The sequence below is a fragment of the Lichenostomus cassidix genome, chromosome 5, assembly GCF_008360975.1.
Source record: "Lichenostomus cassidix isolate B80296 chromosome 5, HeHo_3.0, whole genome shotgun sequence".
In the NCBI taxonomy this organism is placed as follows: Eukaryota; Metazoa; Chordata; class Aves; order Passeriformes; family Meliphagidae; genus Lichenostomus; species Lichenostomus cassidix.
In genome coordinates, this window is record NC_139486.1 from 58,359,439 (window position 1) to 58,387,285 (window position 27,847).

Below are 27,847 nucleotides of genomic sequence, written 5' to 3' on the forward strand. Positions count from 1 at the left end.
CTAGTGCAAGCTTTAATCTAAATATGAAACTAAAAATCAAATTAACCAGGTTACCTCATGTGGTGGAAATGCTGCTTCATATGTTCCATTATTTAGTAACCTATTAATACCTGAAAAAAAAAAAATTAGTTCTGATATCAATTTTTATACATATTTTTCAAGTAGTGTGAATTTGCAATTTACATTTAGAGAATGTAGCTTAAGTCTTAGATGATAAGAATGCTGCTAAAGATGACAATGAATCCATAATCCCACCAACTACTTCAGCAGGTCTTGCTGATCCTCCAAGGTTTCTGGCTCTGTCAAACTAGACAGCAGCTTGCCAAAGGGCCAAAGTCTGCAGCTTTTCTCTCAGGGTTGGGTGCTTGTGTCAGATTGAGTGTGAGAAGATAGTTACATTCACCTTGTGCTCCTCAGAGCATATGAGACAGATTTGATGGGTGACCAGATGATCTGACATACACACAGTGGTATGGATAGACAACTTGAGGCAGGGAAACCCCTGCAGGGTTAAATGCTAATATGGTATTTTTAAATGTATGCCAGCTGAGAACTTCATATCAGAGCAGTGCTCTGTGCCAGACTGACTATTGCATTTTGGATCAGTTCCTGGAGTCTTCCTAAAAACAGATTTGTTGTACTAGCACGGCACATTATAAAAAAATGAAAAATAAATAACCATTGATAGGTACAATAAAAAGATTCAATAGCTTTTAAGGGCAGATCTGCAGCCAAGAGTTTCTCCAATAAACAGGTACATATGCTGGAATTCAGATTTGTCTGTTCAAATATACACATTATACTAAACTAATCTCATAATGAAATTTGCCACCATCAGCTGCAAAGGTGTTATATGTGAACACTTATTGTCCCTGTTTTTCCTACTACTGTTTTTGTTCAGAAACTGAATCAACAAATTTCTGTAATTTGTATCATCTTCATAAGCCTCTGCATATTTAATCCTTAATTTAATTCCTGCAGAAAAAATAGAAAATCATGCCTACATCATTGGTCACTGAAAATGAACATGTGTAGTCAGACCTTCTAAAAATTAATACTGTCGATATAAACCAAATTCAGTCTCCAGATCAACTGTCTCCGTGCTGCACAGAGACCTCAAATAGATCAAGTGTAGAGCACATTGATTCTGCTGCACTGAAGCTGATGGAGAGTAGCTGAAATAATAGGATCAGTCCTTGAAAACAGTCAGTTTTCTGAGATATGTTACCCTTATTGTGGCTCTCAATGTAAAGTTATGATAATCTCTCCATTTTATTTTAAGGAATGAGTGATTAAGTGAAAAATATTGCAATTTTTCACTGAGATATTCAGGTAGAAAATGGGGACATTGCTTCAACTCTGTTACTGTGTGAATGAAAAGATCTCAAGGAAAGGAAAAAATTAATTGAGTTTACTAAAAGGATATATTTTCAGGCAAGTAAAGATGTAAAATTTTATAGCTTTCAGTTAGGAAAAAAAATACAGCATTCTCACCCATTTTGGATTTTCCATCTTCATACTTAGTTCTCTGTAGCACATGATGCACAATTCTGCTTCTTGTGGAATTGCTGAAGAAGCTGTCTTTGTTGTTTATCGTAAAACTAGTAAAATAACGAATGTCTTAATATTGAAAACAATACACACACTTTGAAACATAGCTGTTCAAGTGGTTTCTTTTTACAGTGATTTATTGGATGTTTACATTCCTTGGACATAAGATTCTACACTCCTAATGCAGGTCCAATAAAGTTATCCTTATCACAGATTATTTCTGGGAAAACAAAACCAAAACTAAAATCAAAAATATCCTACTATCTAGTTAACTTCTATTCTGGATATAATTAGTTAAATGAAGATCTTCAGTAGCAGTGGTGGCCTTAAATTCAAACTACTTATGAGTTGTCTGCATGGTAGAACCACCAAAACTACTGTTTAAAAAAAATAAAAAATAAAACTCCATGCACTGGAGACTTGGGTAGCAGCTCCACAAGCATCTTCCCTTTGAGGATTCTAGTAAAGCAAAGTAAAGCATTCTTGGCCAGATGGCTCCATTCTGGACACCAGAAACCTGATATGCAGAAGCTTTTTCCTTCTCAGCTGTGACAAAAGTGATACTATTACAATGAATTATGTCAGCTGAGCTGGTTGAGAAGAAAACACCAAAACTGGGGGATTGATCCACTGCAGTATGGCAAGTTACTGAAAAAAAAAATTAAAAAATTGAGACTGTAATGCAATTACTCTGTTTTTCTGGGATAAAGTCAGTTCACTTGCATATCAGTTCTTTACTGAGCAGAAAAATCCGGTTTATCCTAATTCATATTTCTACTTTAAATTAACTTTTCTCTCCTGAAACAGTTATCACAAAACACCATTAAAATTAAAAAGCAGTCAGAATTTTAAAATCTAACTTCTTGGGTACTGAAAAAATTTAAGTCACAGGTTAACTATTTACCACTGTCAACATGCTGATATGAACACATACAGTTTTGTTGTGTATGTATTTGTATTTTCAGAGACAAAAGATCTTTTTAAATGCAGATCCAATAAGAGAGAAAAAAGTCATCACTGGTTTTAGCTTGCTGCCAGGTGCTCCCAATTTCAACAGCTGCATCAGGTTTTGCCTAAGTAAAATAAGTAACTAAACAAAGGAAACTTGACCAAGTATTTGCATTCTGTAATGAAATGGAAAGAAAAACTAAAAAACTTCTAAACCAAAAAGGCAACATTGGACTGAATTTTTCAGTCAAATTTCAGATTATGCTACTGAGTGACCATCAAACAGCAAGTAACACAGAGCAGATTTTCACTTTAAGAGAAAAACACCAAGTATGATTCTAGGCACTGCCAGTGACCATCTGTTAGCAGCTACCCCCATGGCACTTGCTTGGAAGTGAGAAAGCAGAAAATCCTTGTGGTCCCTGGCACTGTTTTCCCCATGCCAGCACTCACTGGTGGATCCTTGCACGGCTGAAGGGTGCTGTGTAGCAATCTGTTTCTTCCAGGTCAGGCAGAGCCTCCTTATCCAGCTTCATTGGATTCCTCGGTAACCAACTTTTCAGCTCTCTGAGATTCCTCTGCAAACTGAGACAATAAAAAGCCAGATTTACAGGTTCTCAGCTCCTTGTTATTTCTAGCTCCAGCATTGCATGCTTAGTGACATCATACTAGAAATGAAATTAAATGAAAGCAGGAAACTTCCACATTAAGTAACAAAAAGAAAATAAGGAGTTAAAAAGCAAAATGAATAATATTTATTTGCGATCCGTCTTGAACATTTTATTCAAGTAAAATGCATGCTAAAATTAGTAGGATTATGGCTCAAAATGGGACTGCAGTACTGAGTCTGGAGAAATTAATTTTCCAAGGTAGTTCATCTGGCAGAACTGTTGATGTTTGAGCTTTAGTCAAGAACATATCTAATTGCTCTCTCTAGCCCCACTGAACAAAGCAAGTGAAACTGCTCCCCCCTCTTTTGCCTGGCAATTTGGACACTAAAACTCACAAAATTTTTAACTAAATATGAGAGTGTTAAGGATCAGGTTATGGTTTTCTGATTGCAACAAAGCTTTCGCCCGAAAAATTTTCGTAAAAATCCAAGAGCTGATATTGCCTTACAAAACAGTATACCTAAACAGCAAAGAAAGTAAAGGATATGCTACACCAAAATGGTTATGCAGTATTTAGGCAAAAAAAAACCCAAAAAAACAAAAACCTAGATTTTACTTCCTTCAGATGCCTAAAAATTTATATTACAAAACACAAAGAGAACATCAATCTTCAATCAGATTATACACTGGCAACATAATTTTTTTTCTACTGGCATCTTGCCCTAAATGATGTCTCAGGACATCACTTATGCAGGGGTAAATCTAGTCAAGCTCAGTTAATTTTCAAGCAAATGCTCACTTTGATTCTGTGCTCCTTGCTCACCTAAACTTTTTCATATTCAACTGCAATGCAACATGGTTATTTAAGGAGTAGATCTCATATTAAACAACTGCTATATCATGCCACAATAAGCACATCAGAGATTCAAAAAAAGCCTAAATTTGAGAAAAACATTCCCTAAATAGTATTTTTTTCAGTGGAATTTGGGCTCTACTCAATGAATATGTATGCCTGATATATAAAGCAAGATATATCCACAAGAAGTGTAAAGCTAAGCAACTGACTTCTTTCTCTGAGGTGAATACTTCATTGCCTGTGCTAAGCAGAAGCACAGCTACACATTTCATAATGCCCATAATAAAAAGTTATATTTCATACTGTTAGTAATACTTCATAATGTGAAAGAGCATTATTTCATAATGTTCATAAGAAAAAGTAATGAGATGACATAGTAAACTGCTCTCAGGCAACAAAGCACCCTTCTGAAAATGTACCTCCTATTATCAACATCAGCAAAAACATTCTGCCCCTATTTCACACAGCATTAGACAGAAATTTTAGCCAAATGTGGGATAAGGATTTTAGAGTTACATTTAAAATCCTCAACATTTTCTTCTGGCTACATATTGCAAGAGATTGGTGTACATTGTGTTCTAACTGATAGTGCACTTGAGGGACACCACTTGTGTTCAACACCAACCATTATGAGCCAAAGAACATAATATGTCAATGGAATTGAAACAGAATACAGATCACAGACAGGTGGATCCCTTAAGGGTCTCCTTAATTCCTTAGTTAGTGAATTGATTATCTTTATTAGTTCCAGTGGAAGTTCTCTTAGTACACAGTGTATGTAAGTACAGTTTCCCCTTTATTTTCTTAAACTCTTTTTTCTGTTGTACACACGCTGATTTTTAAGTCAAAATCCAGGGTGTTTATTTTAATGAGGAAAACGTGCAGATGCATCAGGAAGAGAAAAACAATACATCTGATTTCAGAGTTTTTACTTGAAAATATTTTAAAATTGGTTATGGGAAAAGTCTTGATCATTTCTCCCACACAGAATTCTAAAAAAATAGTAGATAAAATTATGTTAAAGAAATTAGCTCTTGTTTAAAATTCATGTCTCCTTCAGTTAACATGAAAAACAGCATTGGAATAAATTAATACTTCTGTCCACATTACATTTGCAGTTTCTCTTCTGAGACAAAATTTAGTGCCTTAGCTCTAGATAGAATAGAATATTGCAACTGAAAAATGTATAAAAATGATCCAAAAAGAGAGACATTTTTCTTGATTTACGTTATTTTACTGTTGAAGAAGAAACTGAATTTTCACGGTGCTTTCCTTTAAATACAAATATTCGCCTAAATCATACAACTAAGTATTAGCATTTTTACTCAGAGTGGCTTTCTAGGACAAAAAGCAGCAGTTTAAAGAGATTCCTGACAATCTATTCAATGAAGTCCATTCAGTAGGAGTAAAAGCAGACAGAACTGGTCTGGGGAAGTCAGTAGTTATTATGAGGCAATGAGGTCAAAAACATCCCAGTGGAATGGTGCTGCAATGTTATGGGCTGCTGCTTCAGGTATGCTTTTATTGAAATCACTCCAACTGCTGTTACTGAAACACTGTGCCCCTTGGACCAAGGGTACTCTGGAATACAAGTGCATTTCATTCTTAGCCATACAATTTCATATTTTATCAAGGTACTTATAATTTCAGCTTCGCTCCACTTCCAGTCTCAGTTGTACTGTTCTGACTTATTTGGTTGGTTAGTCTTTTTTTGCGGAACAAATTCATCCAAAAATCCTTGCAGATGATATTTACTCAACAGACTGCAATGCAAAGGAACTCAGTAGATAGATGAGCTTAGCACTCATTATCTGATCAAACTCATGGAACAAGACACCAGAATTCAGCAATTTCACCAGTCTTGTCAGGCAGTTTTGCCAGCAATCATCACCCAATAGTTTGCTCGGTGGTTGTGTCTCTCAAAACTGGCCAGAAGTGTCAACTCTGTGCCACCAAGTAACATGGGCATGGTGTGTTTCCATGTACTGGAATGGGAAACATGTTAGGGTTGACAGATTCCACATATGGACACCATCAGCACTAAAAAAGGAAGAAAATTATAGTATCTTTGTTTAATGGAATGATATCCATGATTTCACTTCAGTATGCAGACTGAAATCCAAAAGATTTTAAAAGTCCTTTTGCAAAGGAAACTTATTGCAGGTCAGTTGTTAAAGTAATTTTTGGCTGTCTGTCTTTAGAACTATTAAGTGACTTCAACATTTCAGTGGGCAGAATGAAGCTGCAAACTAAGACAAGTATCTTTTAATTCGCTTTTCCTTGATGCCATTTTTTACTAGCATGAAATCAGCGGGTCCAATTTGCCAATTACAATACTGTTTCACTAGATTATTCAGCCTTCAATCTGAGAGTTCAGACAATTTCTGGTACCTACCCTATTTACATGTATATTTCTTTCCTCTGAGAATATTTATTGAAGGCTTTCCAAATATTGCTCAATGTATATGATAAAATTATTTCTATAGTGTGATTCTATGAATAGAAATCAAGCTTCATAGGATTAAATACAATGTTAAGGACTTTTTTAAAGGTGTACAAATAAATAGAGAGACACCACATGGATACCAGATAAAAGAAATTAAGTATTACTTTTATCTTGTCCTTTCATTCATGCATCTAATAATCTTTTGCAGACCTTTTAAAGAACATTTATAGATACATCCATCTATCATATAAACACGTCAAAGTTAGAGAAGTGTACCTGTCACAGCAGGACTAATATACTAGTGTTACTTTGAATCCTTAAATCACAGAAACTCTATAGCCTTAATATTTTGATATACAAGAATTTTAATACAGTTCTTTGCTGTAGCTCTTGTAAATTCTACTTATTAACTTAGAAATTTTAATGAGAGATTAAATAAACTACAGAGAAGCAGTCAAGTTTTAAAAGTTGTAAGATGCAAAGTAACAATGACAGTTGTAGAAGTTAAAGGATGCATGTGATGTGTCTGTCAGCAATTTTAGAGTCACTTCTCAATTTTAGATATAGCATCTTTCTTTTTTTCTTTTATTTCAGACAATTCCTTTGTGCACTGAATTATATAAAGTGCCAGAAAATATATCCAGAAAAATATTCATCCCCAAATTCTCCCAAAGTAAATCACAGGTAAAAGCATTGGTCTCAAATGAAAAAAAAAAAAAAAAATCAATCTGGCATGAAAATTACTTATTACTTGATTCACAGGTATTATGCAACTTAAGTTGCGTGTTTCAGACATCTGTCCTTCTAAATAAGGAAAACAAAATTTATAGAACATCCAGGACTCACCAGATGGATTACAGATGAAATGAGAGAGAAGTAAAGCTTGTTGATTTTGCCTTTTATTAAAAGCATATCACTTTTCATAATGCATGCTAAAATGGGGCAAGCACGTGAACTGGGAAGAGGACAAAACGCAGTTGTAAATCTATGTTATAAATTGGTTTATTTCCATGTATTTAATCAGCATATGTGTTTAAAGTTTTCTGACTTCACCATTCAACAGTTCTTTGTCTATTGTACTTAGCTGATCATCTTGGAAACTGTGATCATGAGACTACCTAAATTGTTCCAGAGAAATAATCAGAGCTCTTTACCATCTACAGTAACAACAAGAAAACCTAAATCAAAAGTAATCTCATCTCAAGATCCATCTCAAGTAAACTCATGATAGGGAAGTGTTTCAGGCAATTCCCCACGTTTAAAATATTTGTATGTATCTTTTCCACTGTAGATTAGGATTTTCAAGACAGAATTATGTCTCACTAAAGCAATGGGAGGTAACTACAGCTCAGTGTCTCCCCATTCCTGGAGCATTCCCAGGCTCCTTTCACCTGCCCCTATGGCCTCTTGTACCCTTCTTCTGGCTGACAAAAACATCAACAGCAGCAGCTATGAGTGACTTTTGCAAGTTATTCTGTCAGCCAGCAAATAAAAATTCAAAGCAGCCTTCGGTGTATGGATTGACTTGTTCCTGATCATGAGGACACAGGAGAGAAAGTCTGTTTGCATATCTAAGGAACTAGCTGACTGCCAGAATCTGAGACAGACAACCAAAAGTATCCTTCATGCTAAAGAAGTATGCCTTGGTGTCAGCAGATACAATGGCAGAGATGGATCCAGTATTAAATCTTTGCTGCCAGGATAAGGTCTTTTCTTGTTTCCTCAGCATAAACATTTTTACATTTCTAAAATGAGAACTGGCAAAGCTTGAAAGTACTGCACCTCGTTACAGATGAATATTTTAACACTTTGAGCTGACATCTTTTGGGTTTTTGGGAAAAATAATCTAATTTTTCAAGTTGCATGGATAAATTTACAACTGCGAATGGATTTTCTTTAGCAGGGTGACTATATGACAAAATTAGAAGCTACACATCACCCACCAACCTGCCCATGGTTTTGCTCCTCCAGTCAGTGTAATAACATTTTTTCCTGAAAGAACAGCAAAAATCAGCTGAGATTAATCAAGCAGGAGACAGTTGAAAAGGACATATACATTACGAAAGAACGCTGGACATTTTAAAACATGCATCTTCATAGACAAAAAGCTGGCAAACACTTTTAAAAAAGGCAACTGAAGTACAGTAACTCATTAAAATAACATCATTTCACATTTTTCAAGTTTTACATTTGTTCTAAAATTACATTGTAGATTTGTAGCTACTGACAATAATGACAGCTAATCAATAAGTCACTTAACAGTTTTCACTCCACCCTTCACCAGTTATTGACACTTAGAGAAACAGGACCAGAAATTCCCAGTAAAGGCTTATGAGAACAGATATTTGAAACCAAATGGAGACTTATTTGCTGCACAGTAATATCTTCCATATCTAGTTTCAGGTTTCCAGGCTTTTTTCTGGTCTCCTGCTATAATTTCACATCCCATTTCAACCACACAAAGGCCTTGATATTGCAGATTCCTCAGGACTTAAACTGCACACTTGGGTAGTATTTGAGATTGATTAAAGTACATTACTTACACTGAAGAACCACTAAAATTTGTACATTAAAAAGAGGTTTAAAGACATCTTGCCTGGAAAATACATGGCCATTGGAAAATTAAGTATCTACCAACCTACAGACTGTTGGCAGCCTGACACTTAATGCTACTAGGGAGAATTGTAAATGAAGCAATGAAGAGTTATTAAAGGGGTTTCAGACATTTTTTAACAAAACCCTTTGTTAATTCCCTTTAGTTACCCTTAGCTGTTTTGCACAGATGGAGTTCACCTAAGTTACAGATACAAATAATTTACTCATTATGAAAATATTTATGTGTCACGAGATACTTGTAGACACAAATAAAGCTTTGTCTCAGTTCTGGAAACATGTAATAGTTCCATTTCTACTGACAGACCATATATTTAACAAAAATATGTATAAAAGTAAAAAAATTATAATTCAGTCATGATTTAACTTTGATGCTCAAATAAATCCTGTTTGAAACCATATACATATGCTTCCAAATAAAGTAGCATTGCAAAGTCAGCCTTATATATTGTCTTATATACAAGACAATAATGATTACTACACATTGTCTATTGAAATTTTAGAAAAATGTCCTTCTGCAATTGAAACACTGAGATTCCATCTATGTTACATGTATGATAGATATATAATATCTGTCTACACATTTGGTATGCCATGTTGGTAAAACAGTTCTGGGATTGTGGGTGAACCTCAGAAGTATTTTTACTTTTCAGAAATAAAGAGAAATAACTTGTGTAATAATAGTTCTGTTTATTTTGTTTAGATTCCCCGATTGAGCAAAATGAAACTAGAAAGCATGAATTTAATTCTTCATGTGCTATTCATATACAATATTGACACATGGTGTATTTTAGTGACCATAACTAAATGCCAAAATTTTGCAAGACTGTGCAGGAGAAAATGGATATACTGCATTAAAATATTGCAGAGAAGGTTATCTGTCTTCTTTAACTATATACTAGAACCAGCCAGAAACCACTGATAAAATAGATAAAGAGAAATAATTTGCTTTTTAGAATCACAGAATCTCTCAACTAGGAAGGGACTCAAAGATCATGAGGTCCAACTTTCTCCTCCTCTTAGGTCGACTTAAATCTACTTAAAGATGACCTAAAACTTTTTGGGAGGAAGATACTCTAGTTCACTGAGTAATTATTAATCGTGGGAGAATTGTATGATTTGAGGTTCCTTTGTCCATTGAATGGTTACCTCAGAAAAACAATAGACACCGTCCAGGTAGACAATGTTTTGTTAAAAAAAAAGCAAGTTCAACACTTCAAACCCAAGTGGTTTTGACAGAACATGTAATTAAATTACAAAATGTGTGGTCACGGGATGTTGTTACAGGAGTGTAGATTTGTATTTTTGCATCCATGAAAAGGCCATCAGGGCAAATATAAACAAAGATGAAGACTTGAACTCTGCCTTAGGAAGTTTTTAAAGCACAGCCTTCTATAAATAAAGAAAGGATCATGAAAAACTCCTCATCTCCTGTAGTACACTTAAAAAAGCCTGCTGGCAAAGCAGGGCTGACCTTTCTTCTATTCTGCTACATCCAGTTTGTGTTTGCAACAGGATTGTGCTCAGACTTCTGTTTTCAAATGTATAGAAATTCAAGAAATAGACTGAAATATTCACACAAGTTTTAGACTACAATTTCATTTAAATTCCTATTAAAATTTCTTTATTGATAATAGAAATGTTGACCAATTAACTATTTCTCACAGTTCTATTACGGAGATAGAGGTGGAAAAATTTCTTACCAAATAGATGTATTTCATTCTACAGCAAAACTCCCAAAACCACAAAATTTAGCATTTTATCTACTTTTGGTTTATGGAAATGAATGGGATTTAAAAAAGCTAAAACAACAGTCCAGGAAAAAAGACACTTTGGGGAAATAATGAAGAGGATATATCTACATGTAATTTAATAATACATCAAACAAGCATGACTTAGAATGCCTTCCAAACAAAGCAGGATTGCAAAAGTCAGCTTTTTTTTTTTTCTGAGAGCACTATGGATCTCTGAAGTAACTAAAACTATGAAGAATTCAAACCATTGCTAAAACACAATTTTTTGAATTTATGTATCAAAACTAAGAAAATATTATTTTTAATTAGAATTTGGATTACTTATGTATACACACCTTCTGCATTTCAAATATTTACAGGCATTTTTTGAACTAGATTAGCTCAAATAGCACTATAATAATATACTTAAACACATGGAAGATGACTGTTTGTTAGAGAAAACATTTTTTTATAGAAAGGCCTTTGAAGGCTTAACAGGATGATGTGAAAAGTCATCACAGAACTGGGTGTGTGGAGCAAGATTTGAGCAAAGGATGCTTCATTATGACAATGTTTCTGTCTTAGGACCAATGCAAGAGAGACATTGCATGAAAAATTGAGCACTTGGCAGTCTGAGTGAGAAAGGAGTGCTGTGAGGGCATTTTCCATGAGTCACACAACTTTGGCATCCAATTACTACTTCACCTCCTGAGGAGGTTCACAGCACACTACAAGCTCTTCTCTCTCTCTAAGAACATTGTTAATCAATTTGAAAAGGCACATTTTCTCCTTTAAAGATCTATGGATTGTTGCAGGAGATATTAAGCTGTCCCACAAATTAATAACAAATAGTTATGGCAAAAACATATGATAGAACTTGTTTTGCATTCAGACAAGGACCTCAGTTCAGTCCATTATTCTGCCTAAGGAAAGCTACTGGACCTCATTTCACCGAAATTGTGATGACATGTGTTACTCTGGAGACATGGAAAACACTAGATTTCTCTGTCATTTTACTTGCCTTTCAGTAAGACTGAAAAAACCCTAAAAAGAACCCCCTAAAATCATGGAGGATACTCAAGCTCAGATGGAGAATATCTGAAACTCTGCCAAGAACACCCAAAACAATGTGTGAACTACTAATTGTGTTTTCTGAAGACACATGCTCAATTTGATTTAGAAGGTAAGTTTGAAAACAAGTAACACAGTACTGTGCAAAAATGAGGAAAGAACAGGATTTATTACTTGTTTCTCCTCTCTCCCTATCACATCCCTAGAATAAATATAAGCATACCTGACTACAGAGCAGTAAAGGCTGCATTTTAGACTTCAGTAACTTATAAACTTTCAATATTAAAAATTAAATTATAGGTTTCTTAAAACAATTGCCACAATACCTGAAAGGCATCCTGATGTTCATTCTTTCTGCATATTTGCACAACGTCTCCCATGGACAGTGAATTTTAACAAACATGATATCACTGTTGGTAACAGCTGGCTGTAAAGAGCAGTAACAAGCAAATAGACATTAATAATTTAAACCTTTATGGTAACCCCCCTTCTGGAAGCTCTCTTCAGGGTCAAATTCTGATTTTACACCTGAATTGGTCATGCAACTCTGAAAATAAGAGCTCTTCTAGACAAAGGAAAATTAGTAACATTTTCCCCTTAAAAACACTCTAGTATGTGTAGACTAATGCAGCAAAAGGAATCTGTAGGGCAAGATCTTTGGTCATGAACATAAGTAAAAACTTTATGCAGCGCTTTTTTACATGGAATTGATTTTAAATCTCCACAAAATCACCTTAGATAAGCAGATGAAGATCATTCTGTGTGTCTCCCATTAAAGGAAAGCAGTGGTCAGCTGCTAGAGATATAAGAACAGATGAGAGAAGCCTCCAGGTTGCACTCTGCCAAAATGGTCACTCCAGAGAGTGGCTAAGTAATTAAGATATCTGCTCAGAACTTTGAAATGTGTAGGAATTTAGATGCTTTTTGATAAAATACTTTCCACCAATGTTTTTCATCACTACTTTATTTGTACATAAAACAAGAGATTCAGCCTTACAGATTTCTATATTCACCTCCTCTTAGGAACACTTCAGTTTCCCACCCTTCTCCCAGGTGTATTTCCTTGAGATTTTATAAGCAGGTATTTTGATATTTGAGTAAAGTCTGATTAAAGCCTCCAAAAACTTGAGTTTGCAAGGTTTGGTAAGTAAAGGTAAAAGAAATGCAGTTAAAGGGTTAATAACATTTAAACTGTTCGAAATTTTACCTACCCAGTTCCATAAAGTCATATCACAGTTCCATACTACTACCACAAACATATTACTTTCTCAAAAGATGGGGATAAAATAAAATACTAGTGGAAAACAATTTTAAACATTTTATATCTTATAAAACCATTAGTTTCTGAATGTCAATAATTCTGAACTGACAAAAGCTGAGATTTTACTATTTATTTAAATTGGAAAAAAACCCCAGATTGTTTTACTACTATAAATTTTAGTCAGGTTAGTTATTTATGAATATTCAACATGCTATACTGTGAGCTATAATTTGCAAGCTCATTGCTTAAACCCAGAACATGTATTAAAATTCTACTGAGTTGAAAAATCAGGATGAAAGATACATGAACAATAGGAGCTTACAGCAGAATAGACTAAATATATACCTGTTCTGTAGGTAAGTCATGAGACAGCAAAAATCCAAGGCTGTTTCTCTGGCTCCATTTTCTTTCATTTTTATATTAATACTACTATTACTAACCATGGATTAACCAGAATAGTGATAACCTTAACCCCTTGAGAAATAGTGAGACATTTAACATCAAGCATTCTGCTGAAAAACATATAGATTATACATTAACCAACATCATGAGTTACTGAAGCTTCTTCTGTTCTGCAATCATAAGAAGCTGGAAGTTTTCCCTTTGTACTGCACTACACTTCTGTGTACAAACATGTATCCCTAAATTACTTTAAACACACACTATCAAACCATTCTTACTGCTTTAATACAGTTTAGCAGAGTTTACAGTTTAGCTGACTGGAAAGGCTTGTAAATACTGTCAGGAATCTTTTATCAGTTCAATAAAGTATGATAGGACTATATAAAGGGGTTTTTTATGCCACATAAACTACAAGACTCACCTCCCGTTCCAACATCAGCCCTTCTGCTCTCAAATTCTTCTCAAATGTGCTTCTTTTTTCTACCTGTGGACTTGATTTCTTGTAGACCAAGATGTAGTCAATGCGCTTTTTGCCATCTTTGAAGAAGAGTCCTGATGATGCCATGGCATCACCCTAGTGAAGATAAAATAAAAATACTCTAAATATGGCATCTATAAAGATGAAGAGCCCCATCATAAACTGTATATAACACAGCACTTCCTAAACCATAGAAATGTCCACATATCTGAAGGATGAATATGTAACAAAGTCAGAAAAACAAAAAAAACCAAAAAAAAATCTATATGCATCAGTTGCTCAGGATTTTAAATTAATTAGAACAAAGCAAAATAAAATAGCTTCACAAAACCCTATTCCAGTTATTTCAGCTGTGCAAAAACATTCAAATTCTTCCATGGTGTGTATTGACACGAATTTCTGTTAATCCCTACTTTCAAGTGGGAATTAAAAAGAAAAAATAAAGGCAAGTCAATTAGAAAAATTTTCTCAGCTTTGTATGTGTGCAAATTTTATAGAACAAACATACTTGTATTTTCTCCAAGACATAAATCATGTTTAAATCTTGATGAGTTCCTTCCCACTCTGTCTGCAAACACAATGAATTATCTGACCTTGATATAGAAAACCCTGCTTTACATGCTGCTGCTAATGCAAGCTGGTTTTGCATTCTGTGCTTTGCATGATTCCAAAGAGAGACTAAACCAACTGGTGACAGACTACAGAACCACAGAATCATTAGGTTAGATGGACCTCCAAGATCACTGAGCCCAACCAAACACCACCTTGACAACTAAACCACAGCACTAAGTGCCACATCCAGCTGTGTCTTGAACATTTCCACAGATGGTGACTCTACCACCTCCCAGAGCAGCCTGTTCCAATGCTTAGCCACCCCTTCAGTGAAAAAATCCTTCCTGATGTCCAATCTGAGCATCTCCTGGTGCAATTTGAGGCCATTCCCTCTTGTCCTGTTGATTGGTAGAAGAGGCTGACCCCCATCTTGCTGTAATCTCATTTCAAATAGCTCTAGGGAGAAGTAAGGACTCCTCTGAGGCTCCTCTGACTAAACAACTCCAGCACCCCCAGCCACTCCTCATAAGACCTAATCTCTCTAGACCCCTCACCAGCTCTATTGCTACACAATCCAGCACCTCAAGGTCTCTGTTGAAATAAGGGGCCTAAACTGGACACAATACCCAATGTGTGCCCCCACCAGTGCAGGGTACAGAGGGGCAACCACAGTCCTGCTGTATTTCTGATCCAGGCCAGAATGCCATTGGCCTTCTTGACCACCTGGGCACACTACTGGCTCATGTTCAGCCAGCTGTTGACCAGCACCATGGAGACACTGAAATCTGAAAAGGTAAACTGAGACACTATCATCTTCTTCCAGAAAATGCAGCACTCATTTAAACACAAACTGTCCAGGAGAATGTTAGTTTCAAGTAGTATACATTACACCCATATATATGGGACCAAACGTTTATGAATGCTGCACCTTCTAAACAACAGGATGCTGGTTTTAGAAATTAATCCTATTTGGACTATTTACATATTAAATTCAGAATACTCAGAGTTATATCCAACAGGTACACTCTCTATTCTTAAACATAACCATGTATCAGTGCATGATATCAGATATAAATACTGGATACCAGCTCACTTGTTTCTGCGTGAAACGTTTTTCTTACGCCCACATCTCTCACTGCCAGCTTTCTACACATTTAGTGTTTCTGAAAACTCCTCAGTCTGCAAAACCTAAAGCATTCTAACAAGATTCTTCCTCTTGCTGTTTTTTTAACTCCCAAAATAAAAAACAAGGAACAGTCTGTCTCAGACCATCTACTATTACCAAGGAGTGCATTATCTTACACCTGGGAACATTATTTTAGCACATTAAACTTCAATTTAGAGTCAGAGACCTTTAGGATCACTGAGTCCAACCATCAACCCAGCACTGCCAAACCCACCACTAAACCATGTCCCCAAGGGTCACATTACACATCTTTAAAATACCTCCAGGGATGGTGATTCCACCACTTCCCTGTGCAGCCTGTTCCAATGCTTGACCACTCCTTTATAGAGAAAAAATTTTCCTAATATCCAATCTAAAGATACCCTGGTTTAACTTGAGGATGTTTTACCTTGTCCTGTCACTTGCTGCTTGGAAGAGGCTGTCCCCACGTGGCTACAACCTGCTTTCAGGTAGTACCATGAGCAGTCACAATTCCCTTGAGCTTCCTTTTCCCCAAACTAATCAACTCCAGCTTCCTTAGCTTCCCCATATAAGACTTGTGCCCTGAATCCCTCTTAGATTCAGCATCTCAATATCTTTCTTCATATTCAGATAAATAATATCTGAAATCCAAGAGTGTGAACCGAGATTGTTAGTGCATTGAATATAGGGTCCTTCTAAGAATTCTGAATGGAAATGGTAGTAAAAACATTACTTTGTATATTTTTTTTAATAATGTTAAAGATTTAATGATCTAAATCTGTAAGATGCAGAGGTTTGGAGGTGAGGTAGTAGACTGAAGGTTCAAAAGTGCAAGTTTGAATACGAAAGTTTTTAAAACCCAAACTTTTTCAGGTTCAAGACATGAGTAATGAATCTGCCCTTCAATAATGAAGGATTCCTGCACAAATGCTTTACAAAACCAGACCAGGGCTGCTTTTATGGTTCATGAAGCAGGTAAAATCAGATACAAAAAACCTGACCAAAACTGTCCCAAAAGGGAGATCTGGAACTTCTCTTACACATTTTCTGCTCATGCAATTTCTGTACAGACATGCTGCAAATTACATCTATCTTTCTGTAATACACTTTACTGCCATTCTTTGTATTATTATTTCTAGCTTTTCTTTCCTCATTTCTGAAACACCTGATTTTCGTCAGTCTTAGAAAAACATGTTTTATTTCTCAGACTAATGACAGTATCCAAATAGGACCTCAGATTCATCAACACCAAACAGAATTATTTGGGGTCGATGTTAAAGAAATAATGAGCAGTGATGACAGCAGAAAGAAATCTTCTATCTGTTTATCCAAGATCACTTTCAGAGAACAATCCCCACAGGTTGAGAAGTGCAATGGTGAAGCCACTTAGCACATTCATGCAGTGAGCCTGGCCTGTGCTGCACTGATTTCATGACTGATTCACTTTAATGCTACTGGCACCATTAGTTTCATTTTTGTGCAATTCACATGCAATGCTGACCACCTATATTAGCAGTAATATGGTAATTACCTAAGTAATTAAGTGCAGTAAAAGAATTTATATGGTGATTTAGTTGGGTTTTTTTCATTTGATCTGAAGGAGCTCCATAACATGTAAGGAGCAGTGATTTCAATTAAACATATAAGTCAGGGTACACCATCTATACCCAGCACAGTGAATCAGCTGTTTGTACAGTGGGAATTCAAGCACAGATCATTTATTATTTATCTGCTGGTTTGGACCAATACATCTCTGATTCATTCTTTCACCTTTTTTAACACATAAAACGATCAGAAAATGAGAAAAGCATGAGAAATATTATGTGCAAAGACCTTACTCTCCTCTCTTCTGTTTAAGATTTCCTGTTTCACCTGAAAAATGTGTATAAAAGGACTAATCAACATTCTCTAATCATCTTCATCCTCTCCACCATCTTACTCCTCCAGATTTCCCAAAATGGTATCCACGTGTTAAGTTTTCTTACATTTACACACCTATGAAAACTCATTTAAGTTTGGTTTGAAAAACTCTTTTTAGAGTGTTGCAATGTAGTTCAGATTGTAAACTCAACAATTTCACCTTGTTCTTTCAGTCTTTAAATAGCAGAACTTTAGCTGAGGCTGTGAAGTGCCACTTGACTCAACGTTACACTTGCTCATTATGCAGAATCATGATACACTGGTTTGCATCAGAGTAAACAATTACCTTTGAGGCTTTGATGCTATAAATCTGCTGCAGTTCCTTGTTTTTAGGATGTGTCAACATTTTTGGCTGCTTCATAGCTTGTGATTAGCATAACAAATCACATGACACTGCTTTGAAGTCATGAAGTGTAAATTTTAAAATACTACCACTATAATTCAATGGAAGTTTACACCAGGCAAAACACATTAATCAATTTATCCTAGAAAAAGGAGTCTTGGCTCAAGAAAAAAAAAAAAAAAGGTAGAAATACAATTCAAATATTTATCAAAGCTATAAAATAAAGAGTTTACGTTTCCATTCAAACGTATAAAAATAACTTCATTGGATTTAGCCAACATGAAGGGATTTTTCAACAAACTATTTTCCAAATTCTAATTATCAATCCCCTTTTTACAAAGTGGGAACATCTGGTTTACTGCACCTTTCTCTCCCCCATTAATTTAAGGGGCACACTTCACAATAATAGTAACTATTTCAACTTAATTTACTCCTCACTATCGTTCTGATCTGTAAATTAAACATTTCTCTTTTTTTCACCTCATACATAGAAACGAATATTTGTAAAGAGTGAGTTGGAACCACTCTCAACAAAAGGAGCAAATTTTAAATCCATATAAGAGTAAACTACATGGTATTCATTGCATCCTAATATAGTCGTATGTTTTCTTTGTTTTCCACCTTATACTGATAAAAACTTTACAATAGTGAATAATATTCAGTACCTAGGTAAATTCAGAGGTCAATGGGAACATAGGTACAACATATATACTGTAACCATTTATTTCACCTTCATTCCACCATTGACAACTCTCACCAAAACTAACATACCAGCAAGGCTTGAAGGGTGACAAAATCTCTATAGGTGTTTACATATTAACAGATTTTAAGAAAATTCCCATTTGCTTCTCCAAATATTTGCAGCTTGAGCTGTGCAACAGGTAAATGTCAAGTACATTCAAACCACAATGAAAGGATCTCTCTAATTTGTTTATATATCAAAGGTACAGCAAGAAACCTGCCTAGGAGAGAACACGTAGTAGGAAATGGCATATTTCCCTCTACCACCTGCCCAGTGTTCAGCCAATGTCAGCTCAGGTTTCTGTGTATTTAGCAACTTTCCATAACATTGTCCAGCAGCCCCCAAATCCATATAATCTTTTAAAACCCAGAAGACCTCTGATAAGGATTTTCACAGCTCATTTCTGGGAGAACCAACTGCTCTCCTTCATTTTGAATTCAGGACAAATTGGCTTCATTTGATGCTTCATGGCTGTAATTCTACAAAGAAATATGTATAGTTTCTAAAGCTATGTAGAAACTTATCATTACTTTAATATAATTAATGGAACTATTTTACTCTAACATCCCCTTAAATTTACTGTACCCCTAATGTATATTATATAAATAAAAAAAAAAAAAATCACTATCTTTAAAGCAATCACTACTCTTCTTTGCCCAAACATGTGCAGTTCTTCTCTTACAACAGACTTTCTTACTAAACTTCAAAATTAGCTAGTCTGACATTATTATTAACACAAAATATCAATGTAGATGGATCTTATCATGTAAAAATATATCAACATGCTACTATGCATATGCTATTTATTGTAATAGAATGCTATCAGATTTTACTATATTAATAATATAAAATATGGACTATTTGTAGACTGAAGTCAGATTTAATATTCAACCACACTTAACAGCATCCAAGCCAAAGCAAAAAGATGAACTCCTATAATATTCACCTTCCCAATACAAAGAGACCCTTTATATACATTTCCACTTTGTCCTTTTAAGCTTGCAATGTTAATCCCTCCTTTTCTGATCACTGACAAATTTTTAAAAACAGCCATGAGCACTTTGTGTAGCACTAATTATCCTAGGGGATGAGTTAAATAGCCATTTGAGGAACCTTAAATTTTGCTGGCATTGCTTTGTACAGTGAAAACTACAGACAACTGAGATTCCAACCTGGGATTCTTTACTTCAACCTATTTGATTGATCAACTTGATGTCTGCTTAAATGCATGTCATTATTGACCGTGGCTGAAATAGTGGCAAGAGTATTTTTATTCAGGGAAAGAAATAAAAGTACTTCAGTATGAATTTGGCCTAGGAAATACTGTATTACTAGATCATACATCTGTTTATTTTAATAAATGATATTATTCTAACTCACTGTCAACATCCAGTAAACCAAGTCTGACATGAAAGAAATGGTATAGCTTGTTTGTCTCACATATAAAAATTTTATTATCATTATTTTACATATAAATGCTAAATGAAAAGCTGGGAACAAGACTTTTAATCACTATATTCTATTATTTCTAATGGTGATTATTTCTATAATCACTATATTCTATTAACAGTTTCCTGAAATTTTCCAGAGATGGCAATGAAAATGAGCATTATTTCTACCTATTTGATATAAATGTACACATAAACACAGAGGCTGACAAGTATATTTTAACAACATCCCTTGGTAGTTTGCTGCAGATGTACTTTGTCAGTTCCTTTAGAGTGTAGGTAAAAAACAGTTTCATCTACTAGCCTCGGATTCAGTAGCTATAAATAAATCATCAATAAAAGCACATGAACACCAGTCTGGCAGGAAGCAAAGAGCCCATGGGTTTCAGCCCCAAGCAGGCTATTCTGGCTGAACACACCCAGAACAGGGAGAAACAACTTTTTTACACAGGGGTGTAGCTCAGGCAGTGAAGAGTCTGTTTCAGCTTCTGACTTCAAGGAATGTTGTTCACTTAGCAAAAAGATTATAACCAAGTTTCACATTTATATGAACATACAGAAAACAACAACTGTCAGTCATAACCAGGAACAGGAGCATTGACTGAAATAAGTGACAACTGATACAGTAGACAAGAATTAAGCTAGCACAGCAAAATATGTTTATTTTGTCTCTACAGTACAGAGAATGAGGTTCAGCTATCCTCTGTGTGGGTGGTGTCATTTGGATTACATTTGTAAAATCATATAAAGGAAAATAAATACACTAACAGACTGGTGTTAGGATCTAAAAGATAGATAGGTACACCAGCTGAACCTCAGAAATCTTCTTTTACAATTGCACCCTAAATTTGCTCAATTTGTCTCTCCAAAGTTTTTTGTCATGGTGATGACGTATGGGACAGAATTAATTTCCTTCCTAAGACAGCTCATCAACCTGATGCTAAATGTGCTAGAGAAAAATAATTTTACTAAACCCTTACCAATAATGAAGCAACATGCTAAAGAGAGAGTTACTCAAATGTCTTGGTTTTTTTCTCCAAGGGAACTGAGCAGGAAGGGAAGAATCCAACAGCAGAAAAAGTGCCACAACCACTGGAAATGCAAGTACTGAATCCCAGCACTGAGTCTCAACCCCACCACTCCATAATAGCACCACCTCACCAGTAGCATTTTTTAGAGAAAAATACACAGGGAAAAGTTGTAGAACCAGAAAACAGTGGAAGAAGAATCAAAAAAAGAAGGCAGACTTTGAAATGCATTTGCTTCCTCATGGAAACTCTGACATACTGCTGGCATTTAGAACGTTTGCAAATACCACCATAAAATGATGTTTATATGTTGGCACAGTGTCTTAGAACCCAAAAAGGATGGTATGGATTGACATACATATATACACACACATGTATATGTAAACTCTCAAACACACAGATATGTATACATGCATATAACACTATCACTGTGTACACTTGCAAGGAAAATCAGCTTGGAACAGTGGAGTGAGAAGTGGAAAAAAGACACTTAAAATGCAAAACCACTGGTTACCAGAGGTGTGTCAAGGAAAAGCTGTTTCCTGTACCTCTTCATGTCTTGCCTTTTAAGAGATCTTTCAGAGACAATAATGGATTAATTCAGCGCTATTAAATCATGCATAAGCAGAAGTAGCCATGGAAACAGTTTGAAGAAGCAGGGCTGGAATTCTGACAGAGGTAAAGTCTGATCTGTTAACTTCTTCAGCATGGCAACTCCCTGAAACTGAAAAATCTACACAAACACCTTTCCTGTTCTATCTCTGAGTAGAGGCTCTCTCTAATAAAGGAAAACTTTCATCCAATAAAATTCATTGTTCTTCATAAGATGCTATTAGGTAGAAAGATGACTGGTTGATTCATGAAAACCAGCTCATTTATTTAGATTACTAATTCTCCCTAATCCAGTTATCATGAACCAGGCATTACCATCTTCAGTAATATTCACACCAAAGGATGCCACATTTCAATGGTTAGTGTCCACATTCAGTGCTTAGGACTCAACTCATACCTTAAGTGTTTTCTGGAAATAAATACATCTCTGATGCTAACTACAGTGGGTTTATTCCCATGAACAAAAGTGGGATAGCTAAACAATACTTGATTTGTTTCTGGATGTTTAAAAATCAAAGCTGAAACCTCAATGAGTTTATAGACTTATTAAGTTATATGGAATTAGCTATGGAGTATTTTTGAATAGTACTAGACCCATTTTTCACATTTTAAAAACATCCTCTGATTAAGAATAATCTCAGGTGTGCTTTATGTGAAATTTTCTAAGCACACATCTAAGTTAGAGCTCATATTTTTGTGTTTGTAGGAATGGATAAACCAGAAAAAGATTTTTTAGAATCATCCTCTCAATTACTTAATTTCAAAAATAGATGGGATGATTTTAAGTCCATATTGGTTTAGCATTCTTCTTGTGCAAATAACCTAGGAAAGAAAATTGGGGACATATTTGCATATGCAAAGACATCCAAACTCTCTTGGGCACCACAGACAACATGTCAAGCTGCCATAATTACCCATGCTATCGGATTTCTGCACGACTGTGTGCTGTACACTGCTGTGCAGAACATTGTTTTTTTTTCTGAATGGAGAGCAAGACTTCCAGAAGTATCTGACCTTCCTAAGTAAACTGCAGTTTAACTTTTCAGGAGCAAATGAAAGGGTTGGCAATTATTTTAGCTTTTTCACAGAGGACATCCTTTTCCATTTATATTCTATTCAGACTTACAGAGTAAGCATGAAAAATGCATTTGTATATATTATGAAAAACACATTTGACTTCAGGAAAGGAGTGGGTTAGGTGATATGCAAAATTTTGAAAGGAAGTCAGTTCAATATTACTGTATAAGGGAGCAGAAATAGAGGATGTTTGGAGACAGAAAGAAGCTTTCTAATATTCAACCTCTTCTGTTTGCTCTTGAAGTCTAATAAGGAGGTCTTAAGAAGCATACAAACATGACCACTGAAAATTTTTCTTACATATTTATCTCTAAAATTTTTTATCTTTATGATAACATTACTTACTACTTACCATGCATTTCCTGAAATATTTTCTGAGATTTTTTTTGCCTTTTTTCTTTTTAAATCTCACAGGAGATGAGAGCAAATCACTAAAAGCATAAACATGAAGTTAACTTTCGTTGCACTTTACCACATCCTTCCATTCTGGGATAATGATTTTATCTCTTATGATTGCTTTTAAGATTTACTTCTGCATATTAGGCTGTGGTTTAGCACTACCAAAAAAAGGCAGTAAATTAGGCTATTGCATAGGCAGCATTTCTTCATAGTTCCTGAATCCACAGTGATAATAATGAGAATTTTGTTCTAAAAATCCTTTCTTTACCTTCCCAGATGGCAAAATGCACTACCTAGATAAAAAACTTATTAGATCAAAGAGAGTAACAGTGATGTAGTGAATGGAAGAAAGTGAAAGTGTAATTTCTCAAATATTCCTATGTTGCTACTATACATCTAATAGCAATAGGTAAAGAAAAGAATTCACTGCTACTGATTTTGCTGCTTCTCTGGACAAATGTTGCCGTCCACTCAAGGGATTAAATCTGTTTAAGCCTGCTTCCTTTCCTAAGGAAACTAGAACCTTTCAGGTATCAATTTTCCTCTCAGGGACCTTCTCATTTTCTACATGTCCCTTTGCAAAGCAGATACTACTCATTTCTGTTCAACAGACACTTGTTGGCCTCATTGTTCTTCATGACTCCCCTTAGCAGAATCACATACATGAAGTTGTATTTTCCATGCAATCTCAAGAGCAGCTGGTGATGAAAAGCTGGCTGAGATGGGTAACAGTAACAGCTTTTTCAGGGATTTGAGCAACTCACAATTTTTCAATATGAAATCTGTGGATTCTGAAGTAATACCAACCTACACTATAGGAAATTACCAGCTATAAATCAAAATCATGGAAACAAGAAAAGTAGAGGAATACCTTGGCATCTGATTGCTGTAAGAAAATTATCTGATTTTCCAAAGCTTTAAAACATAGCAATAAGAATCAGATTTATGGAGGTACCATGTATGTAATCTCAAACACTGAACAATTCCTGAAAAAAGAAATTGTATTGGCTTTCATTATGTCTGCAAGACATGGTCATTACTGCTGAAGTATTCAAGCAGCTTTTCAATGAGAAAGATAATGGCACCAAGAAGTAATTGCAAGCAAATTTGTTAGCAATTTTTCCCTGAGTCTCTCAGGTATACAACAACCCTTCCAAAACAAGTCAAAATTTGAAACATTCAAAAGACGAGAAGATGTTTTTATCCTTGTACTCTTGGCCAGTGCAGTGCAGACTTTTTCTCATTCCCATTATCAGGTCAGACTGAGGAGACTTTTTATTGTAAAGATCAGTTTACATTTCAAGTGTGTAAGATTACTTAGCAGCTGTAAAGCTGTACTGCTGTATTCTGTGCTTGCAGCACTCTCAGAGAGAATTAGAATCCTACTTTTGCTAGTTTTATATCCATTTTGGGAAGAAGGTTTCCTTAGATACTTTAAACTAATTGCCACAAAGACTTCTACAATGATCCAAAGGCAAAACAGTAGTGATCCTTCTTAATATAAGACTAATCTAAATTCCCCTTGCCAAAGTAAAGAGGAGAACCCTGCTCGGTTGCTTCAGTTGCTGGCTTTGGCTGGGATAGAGTTCATTTTCTTCACAGTAGCTGTACAGAGCTGTGTTTTGGCTTTCAGGTTGAACACAGCTGGGGTTAAACCAGGACACATCATTCACAAAAACATTCCTTCTAAATGCAGAAGGAAGTTTCCAGAGTAGTTGCTCTGATGAAAGGAATTGTCAAAGCTAAAAGCCAGATGTGGCTTGAGAAGACTGCTTTTAAACTCTGAACCCTTTTGTTTGGTAGGTCAGTACATAAAAAGACTGAGACATAAAAAGCATATTTTTGGTTAAACTTAATACAAATAAAACCTCCTCTTTAAACTTTGAAAGAAAGTTAGCTTACTGGTTGACTATGAACTTCATAACCATCCTGAATGCAGGGCTTGGAAAAAATACAGTTAGTGGTCATTTTTCATTTCAAATGAAAACATAAAAAAAAGTATTTTGCTTTATCACAGTGAAATCCCTGGTACTAGACAGACAGTAGAGCATCTGTTACTAGATTGTTTTGGCAGTAGCCTTACCTGTTATTAAAACTATTTAGTGCTCAGTAACAGTATCTAAATTCTACAGACTCCACATTGGTTTAGGCTACATTTAACATAAAAGGCTTTGTCTACTTAATCAACAAAATCAAAGAAGAACATCCATTATCATTTGTCTTAGTCCAGCTAGTCTTGCAGAAACAGCCAAAAAAATATTTGAATACAAGAAGTTCTCATTGCAATGGTTTAGATTAAAATGTAGCCCAGGAAGGGTGATATACATGAGATATATATAATATACGTCATTCCTAAAGTTTCATTTTCATGTCACAGAAAATGATCACATCTATGATTACAATCACAGATCTGTAAATGCAATTAGCTGTAAGCCTATTTAAAAGTTATTAGATAGCTACCACTATAAAAGCTTTTTCTAAAAGCATCCTATGAAATGAAGCCTCAGAGGTCACATCTACCTCTGTTCCAGAATACTCTAGTAATGATGGTGAGTGTGATGAGCATTAGAACAGATTTATGACTCGTGAAGTATGCATTCAATGCTAAAATCACAAAGCACCACAGGTAAAATCCATGAGAGAATTCTACAATGGTCTCCTGAAGAGCAGGAATGTACAGCACAGAAGCTTACAGTAATTCAACCACTTCTAGATTTGTAATACAGGATTACTAATGCCTGCTGGAATACACCAAAAATCACAGAATTGCTGGTAAAAAACCCTATGCTGCAGAACACACTATTTCCAGCGAGTGAAGAAGAAAATTATTCAGAACCTCTTAAGGTTTGGTCATTTTTCATACGTTTGCAAGCAATTATGCTTAATGGAAAGGAGAATTAAGAGGTCTCTTAGTTGAAAGTAAGACTGAAAAAAAAAGACATGTTTTGACCAGAAAATCCATCATCATTCTTTGACATTATGTGGATGAACTTGGACATTAAGTAGATGAACTGCTGGAGAAAATGCATGGTGATGAATAGTATGATTAAGTAAGGACTAAGCAAGACAACATGCCAGTTTTACATGGTGAGATGAGATGGCTATCCAGTGCTTCAGCTGAGCTTCCTGACAATATTCCTCCACTCCCCTATACAGAAGTGAATTTTATCTTTCATTCAATGTGTCTAGACACCATTTTGAAACTGCATAGAAGAAGAATTGTATACTCTATGTAGATTGCTCTCAACTGACCATTTGCTACATGAATGTACTTCTAAACTTTCACAATTTCTTGAGGCCTTCCAGACAACATGAATTCCACTCCATGCTTGGAATCCTATATCCTACATTCTGTGCAATATAGATTTATTGAAAGAAGGCTACTCCCTCTTAGATAAGTCAGTAAAAAAATCAGAAACATTGATTTTATATAACTTAGCTTGATTTTGGTACAGACAATTCCATTCACTGGTTCTGTTGGTCAAACTATAATATTGTTATCAACATCCTCCAAAATCATCAGAATAAATAAAACCCTCTAACATTATTGTCTTCTTAGTGTTAGCAAGTAAGGCATTACTTTGTTTTTGGTCAGGAGGTGTTTGTGTGGCCAACAAAATTCCAGCCTCCAAACAGACACTGATACAAAACTTTTTTTACCTATTTATGCATTTTTAGCAAACAAATAAATTTATGTTCATTAGTTCTAAATTACACAATTCAATTTCATTAAGTAGTATTCAGTCCTCTACTGGTTATTGATTTCTCTCTGCACATCCTACTTAGTCAGTATTTTTAATCTTTTTAGTATCTTTTTCCTCCAGTAGGGACTTTACAGCACACATACTTAGTCTCTTCTTTATTTTCTGGTTTCTGCAAAATGTCATTGTGATCCCTAAATTCTGCACTCCTTATATCCAATTTCAACAATACTTCTCTCTTACTCCCAGGCTTTCTTTCACTGAAGCATGTCAAGTTTAGTTTAATAAAACTTAAAGGTTTCAGTAATTTTACCAAGTTGTGTTCCTACAATAGCAGCTTATAAGAACTTTGCTAAATGCTAACTAAAAGTTATTTAAGACTTACCACACTGCTTATGATTAATTAAAACAATTAAAGTTAATTAAAACCATTAACTAAAGCTATATTTAAAAGTTTCATCATTTCCACATATTTGGGAGCCACCTAAATTTCTTACCATGAGATGCCCATTTATTTAGCTTCCAACTTACGTAGTCCTTTAAAAATTGCATTTTAAAAAGATTTATGCACATTCTGACAGTGGATACAATTTAATAAAGTTTACCTTTAAAGACGATTTAGTTCGAGGTGCTGTTTTCTGCCTGGTGAGCTTATTTTGAATAAGCAATGACTGATCTGTACGAGCATCATAATTCCCATGTTCTGAATCATCTGTATATGTATCTTTGTCCTTTCCTACAGCTGAAGGAAAACCAGAAGAAAACAATGGGCTCATTTTAGATTATAATGCATAGAAATGAACAGCATTACTACAGCCACAGTTGAATATTCATTTTATGTGTACACCTTTTAATAACCTATTTCCTTTCCTGTAAAAGCTTTATACTTGAAATGTTATGTTTATCTT

General features: G+C 35.1%; 1 protein-coding gene across 3 annotated transcripts in view; it reads right to left on the reverse strand.

Annotated features, from left to right (window-relative positions):
• ANO3 (anoctamin 3) overlaps positions 1 to 27,847 on the reverse strand; it is a 228,487-nt gene that overhangs the window by 47,357 nt on the left and 153,283 nt on the right. For all 3 annotated transcript variants that reach the window (XM_085063267.1, XM_085063266.1, XM_085063269.1), the window contains exons 4-10: positions 27,545 to 27,681; positions 13,914 to 14,066; positions 12,156 to 12,256; positions 8,360 to 8,404; positions 2,953 to 3,084; positions 1,495 to 1,601; positions 55 to 110 (exon numbers count right to left, since the gene is read on the reverse strand). In XM_085063267.1, coding sequence (XP_084919393.1) covers positions 55 to 110; positions 1,495 to 1,601; positions 2,953 to 3,084; positions 8,360 to 8,404; positions 12,156 to 12,256; positions 13,914 to 14,066; positions 27,545 to 27,681 — 731 coding nt within the window. The remainder of the gene's footprint in view (positions 1 to 54; positions 111 to 1,494; positions 1,602 to 2,952; positions 3,085 to 8,359; positions 8,405 to 12,155; positions 12,257 to 13,913; positions 14,067 to 27,544; positions 27,682 to 27,847) is intronic.